The 5442-nt window shown below is 46.4% G+C and overlaps 1 protein-coding gene across 4 annotated transcripts in view; it reads right to left on the bottom strand.

Moving 5' to 3' along the window:
* CUNH2orf42 (chromosome unknown C2orf42 homolog) overlaps positions 1 to 5442 on the bottom strand; it is a 53680-nt gene that overhangs the window by 12953 nt on the left and 35285 nt on the right. For all 4 annotated transcript variants that reach the window (XM_017853779.1, XM_017853782.1, XM_017853781.1 and 1 more), the window contains 2 exons: positions 2285 to 2392; positions 1850 to 1950 (listed from right to left, as the gene is read on the bottom strand). In XM_017853779.1, coding sequence (XP_017709268.1) covers positions 1850 to 1950; positions 2285 to 2392 — 209 coding nt within the window. The remainder of the gene's footprint in view (positions 1 to 1849; positions 1951 to 2284; positions 2393 to 5442) is intronic.

Raw genomic sequence — 5442 nt, 5'->3', positions numbered from 1 at the left:
AAAAAAAAAAAAAAAAAAAAAAAAAAAAAAAGAGTAGGGGCCTCGCTGGCCAGGTGCAGTGGCTCACGCCTATAATCCCAGCACTTTGGGAGGTCGAGGAGGGTGGATCACCTGAGGTCAGGAGTTTGGGACCAGCCTGGCCAAGATGGTGAAACCCTGTCTCTACTAAAAATACAAAAATTAGCCAGGCGTGGTGGTGTACACCTGTAGTCCCAGCTACTCAGGAGGTTGAGGCATGAGAATTGCTTGAACCTGGGAGGTGGAGGTTACAGTGAGCCGAGATCGTGCCACTGCACTGCAGCCTGGGCAACAGAGCAAGAAACTCTGTCTCCAGAAAAAAAAAAAAAAAACATAAAATGTCTAGTGTGGCTGGATGTGGCAGATTACACCTGTAATCACAGCACTTTGGGAGGCCAAGATGGGAGGACTGCTTGAACCCAGGAATTTGAGACCAGCCTGGGCAACATAGCAAGACCCCATCTTAAATATTTTTTCTTTTTAAATTAGTAGGGTAGGCCTGGTGGCTCATGCCTGTAATCCCAGCACTTTGGGAGGCTGCAGCAGACAGAGTCCAGGAATTTGAGACCAGCCTGGGCAACACGGGGAAACCCCATCACTACAAAAATAGCTGGGCATGGTGGTGGCATGTGCCTGTAGTCTAAGCTACTCAGGATGCTGAGATGGGAGGATCACTTGATCCCAAGAGGCAGAGTGAGCTGTGACTGCACCACTGTACTCCAGACTAGGCAACAGAGTAAGACCCTGTCCCAAAAAAACCAAAATACAAACAAAAAAGACCAAAAAAAATTTTTTTTTAAGTGTCATTTCTCAGCCGGGCACAGTGGCTCATGCCTGTAATCCCAGCAGTTTGGGAGGATCATGAAGTCAGGAATTCGAGACCAGCCTGGCCTACATGGTCAAACCCTGTCTCTACTAAAAATATAAAAATTAGGCTGGGCGCAGTGGCTCAAGCCTGTAATTCCAGCACTTTGGGAGGCCGAGACAAGCGGATCACGGGGTCAGGAGATTGAGACCATCCTGGCTAGCACGGTGAAACCCCGTCTCTACTAAAAATACAAAAAAGTCGACAGGCATGGTGGTGGGTACCTGTAGTCTCAGCTACTTGGGAGGCTGAGGCAGGAGAATGGCATGAACCCAGGAGGCGGAGCTTGCAGTGAGCTGAGATTGCGCCACTGCACTCCAGCCTGGGCGACAGAGCGAGACTCCATCTCAAAATAAAATAAAATAAAAATACAAAAATTAGCCGGGTATGGTGGCATGTGCCTGTAATCCCAGCTAGCTAGGGGGAATTGCTTGAACTCAGGAGGCAGAGGTTGCAGTGCGCCAAGATCGTGCCACTGCATTCCAGCCTGGGCGACAGAGCAAGACTCTATCCCAAACATAAAATAAAAAGGGTCATTTCTCTAATGAGAACAAAGCTGTACTTTGGGGAGGAGGGTTTAATTGTGCTGGTGCCACTGACTTCACAAATATTATATCATCTCAAATTATTTATACACTTTCTAGCTGCCTGACAGTCAAATCTAGGACTCATCATAAGTATTAGGGGATCATTATTTAATTTATAAGAAAAAATTGTGTTTTTTTATTCCAAAGGCAAAGAAAAAGTATATTGCAATTTAAGATACTTTTTTCAAGCCATAGGGAACACACATTACAATCAGAGTCAGAACTATAAAGCCAGGGATATTTCTGAATAATCTCTTAGCATGAAAAAAAAGAAACTCTGGTGTCTGTAACTCAAGGAACCAGTGCAAATATACTCCCTGTACTTGCCTCCCTCTCTTCCCTTCACAACCCTCCCACTGTTACAGAAATAAACTCTCACCTCTGGGGTATCTAAGATTTGTTTAACTTGCAGGATATTAGTGATATGCCAAGTATATTTGGAAAAGGTTCCCAGTGGCAAGGCATCTTTCCGAACAAAAGCTTCAACGTGAAAAAAGGACAAAATTAGATTACCAAAAAATAACATTTTCTTTTATTGTATTCTAATACAGTACTATTATTTCCTTATAGATTCTCAGCACTTTTAAAAAGAAATTCTAGAAGCAAATATATAAAAGGGTTTGGCAGAAATGTGACAGATCAGTTGATATAGATAATTGATATGCTGATCATTGAAGGCTTTGTGCTCCAGACATATGACTAGAAGTCCTAACTCTGAATACTCAATGGTGAGTATTCCACACAGATTTTTTCCAAATGTAATTCTCTACATTCAAGATATCATCCATCACTATACCAAAGGGAAATCCTGTACCTGTGGTGGAATTGGGAAGCCGTTTTTTTGCACTTCCTATAGATATTCTCTGTTGCAGGGCATCAAAAAAGGACTGAGGAATGTGGAACACCAGTGGTTCTGGTTTGCCTATGGGAAACAAGAAGAAACAACTCATTTAAAGAAACTCAGAAGACTTTCTGATGTACAGGGAGAGGTGGAAGACAAGGAATCAAGGGATGGTAATAACTAAAAATACCACTGAGATTTCTTTATACAGAGGCAAAAAGAAGGCTTTGATTGACCTTTCTGGGCCAAGAACTATCACTAGTCCTACTGTTGATCCCTTGCAAACACAAAACACACAGTGTAGCCTGGGCAACAAAGGAAGACCCGGTATCTACAAAAAAAAATATTTTTTTTGAGATGGAGTCTCACTCTGTTGCCCAGGCTGGAGTGCAATGGCATGATCTCGGCTCACTGCAACCTCTGCCTCCCAGGTTCAAGCAATCCTCCTGCCTCAGCCTCCTGAGTAGCTGGGACTACAGGCAGGTGTCAGCACACCTGGCTAATTTTTATATTTTTAGTAGAGATGGGGTTTCACCATGTTGGCCAGGCAGGTCTAAACTCCTGACCTCGTGATCCGCCCACCTCGGCCTCCCAAAGTGCTGGGATTACAGGTGTGAGCCGCCGTGCCTGGCCAAAAAAATTTTTTTAAATTAGCCAGCCGTGGTGGCATGCACCTGCTGTACTTGGAGCTACTTGGAGGCTGAGGTGGGAGGATCAACTGAGTCGAGGAGGTTAAGGCTGCAGTAAGCTATGGTCATGCCACTGCACTCCAGCCTGGTCAACAGAGTGAGACCCTCCCTCAAAAAGGAAAAAAAAAGAAAAGAAAGGCCAGGCATGGTGACTCACACCTGTAATTCTAGCACTTTGGGAGGCCAAGGTGGGCGAATTACCTGAGATCAGCTTGGCCAACATGCTGAAACCCTATCTCTACTAAAAATACACACACAAAAATTAGCTGGGAATGGTGGTGCGTGCCTGTAATTCCGGCTCCTCGGGAGGTTGAGGCAGGAGAATCGCTTGAACCCAGGAGGCAGAGGTTGCAGTGAGCCAAGATCACGCCACTGCACTCCAGCCTGGGCAACAGAGCGAGACTCCATTGAAAAAAAAGAAAAAAGAAAATGAAAAAACAAATCAACACAGTAGACCCTTGTCATCCACCAGGTATAACATTTCAAATATGCAATTTTAAAAAGACCAACACAGCACAGACTTTCCCCCTTAAAGGGTATGCGAAGTAAGATGGGATGAGAACAGTGAGGCTAAGGTGGACTGCCTCCACTTGATTCCCTCTTTCTCGCTATCCCCAGGTTCTTGCTATTTGCATTCATGTCTAAGCAAACTAACAACATGGGCAACAAAGGAAGACGATGGTCAGCACCCGATGGTCAGCACCATGAATGCTAAGGGACTATAAGTTAAGACACTGCTTACCCAGCAAGCATCTGTCTTTTTCCCTGAATATAACCTCAAGACAGGCAAAATACTTGAAAGTACTTAACAAACCTTTTAAAGAAACTTGCGGCCAGGCACGGTGGCTCACACCTGTAATCCCAGCACTTTGGGAGGACGAGGTGGGTGGATCACCAGGTCAGGAGATTGAGACCATTCTGGCTAACATGGTGAAACCCCATCTCTACTAAAAATACAAAAAATTAGCCAGGCATGGTGGCATGCACCTATAGTCCCAGCTACTTGGGAGGCTGAGGCAGAAGAATCGCTTGAACCCAGGAGGCAGAGGTTGCAGTGAGCCAAGATCATACCACTGCACTCCAACCTGGGCAACAGAGCAAGACTTCGTCTCAAAAAGAAAAAAAAAAAAAAAAGAAACTTGCCAGACATTAGGTCAACAAAAAGAGAGTTAAGGGCTGGGTGCGGTGGCACAAGCCTGTAATCCCAGCACTTTGGGAGGTCGAGGTGGGTGGATCGAGAGGTCAGGAGATCGAGACCATCTGACTAACACGGTGAAACCCCATCTCTACTAAAAATATAAAAAATTAGCAAGGCGTGGTGGCAGGCGCCTGTAGTCCCAGCTACTTGGGAGGCTGAGGTGAGCAACTCATGAGGTCAGAAGTTCCAGACCAGCCTGGCCAACATGGTGAAACCCTATCTCTACTAAAAATACAAAAATTAGCCAGGAGTGGTGATGTATGCCTATAATCCCAGCTACTCAGGAGGCTGAAACACGAGAATCTCTTGAGCCTGTGAGGTGGAGGTTGTAGTGAGCCAAGACTGTGCCACTGCACTCCAGCCTGTGTGACAGAGCAAGATTGTCTCAAAAAATAAAAAAGAACTTAAAGAAGACTTCATAAAACACACACACTCATAGTCCAGGAGCGAGCTGATGGAAACTTAGACAAAGGTGGTAGTAATGGAGATGGTGAGACAGAGTAGAGGGTGGTACAGGAATGGGGTGGAAGAATGGGGTGGAAGAATGGGATGGAAGAGGGAATGGGATGGGATGGAAGAGGACGACAAGTGTTTAGCTTATAGTATTATCAATATTCTGTTTTCTGGGCTGGGCACAGTGGCTCACGCCTGTAATCCCAGCACTTTGGGAGGCCGAGGCAGGTGGATCACCTGAGGTCAGGAGTTCAAGACCAGCCTGGCTAACATGGCGAAACCTCATCTCTACTAAAAATACAAAAAATTGGCCGGGCATGGTGGTGCACACCTGTAATCCCAGCTACTTGGGAGGCTGAGGCAGGAGATTCGCTTGAACCCAGGAGGTGGAGGTTAACAGTGAGCCAAGATCACGCCACTGCACTCCAGCCTGGGCGACAAGTGATTCTCCTGCCTCAGCCTCCTGAGTAGCTGGGACTACAGGCCTGTGCCACCACGCCCAGCTAATAGAATACTTTTAAGGCAACAAGCAGAGACTGGTTAGATCTGAAAATGCTGACGTTCCATGAGGCTATTAGAAATCACACCCAAGGCCGGGCGCGGTGGCTCAAGCCTGTAATCACAGCACTTTGGGAGGCCGAGGCGGGCGGATCACGAGGTCAGGAGATCGAGACCCTCCTGGCTAACACGGTGAAACCCCGTCTCTACTAAAAATACAAAAAACTAGCCGGGCGCGGTGGCGGGTGCCTGTAGTCCCTGCTACTGGGAGGCTGAGGCAGGAGAATGGCGTG

The sequence above is a fragment of the Rhinopithecus bieti genome, unplaced genomic scaffold, assembly GCF_001698545.2.
Source record: "Rhinopithecus bieti isolate Rb0 unplaced genomic scaffold, ASM169854v2 scaffold_36315, whole genome shotgun sequence".
Classification (NCBI taxonomy): Eukaryota; Metazoa; Chordata; class Mammalia; order Primates; family Cercopithecidae; genus Rhinopithecus; species Rhinopithecus bieti.
This window is presented reverse-complemented; position numbering and strand designations above follow the sequence as displayed.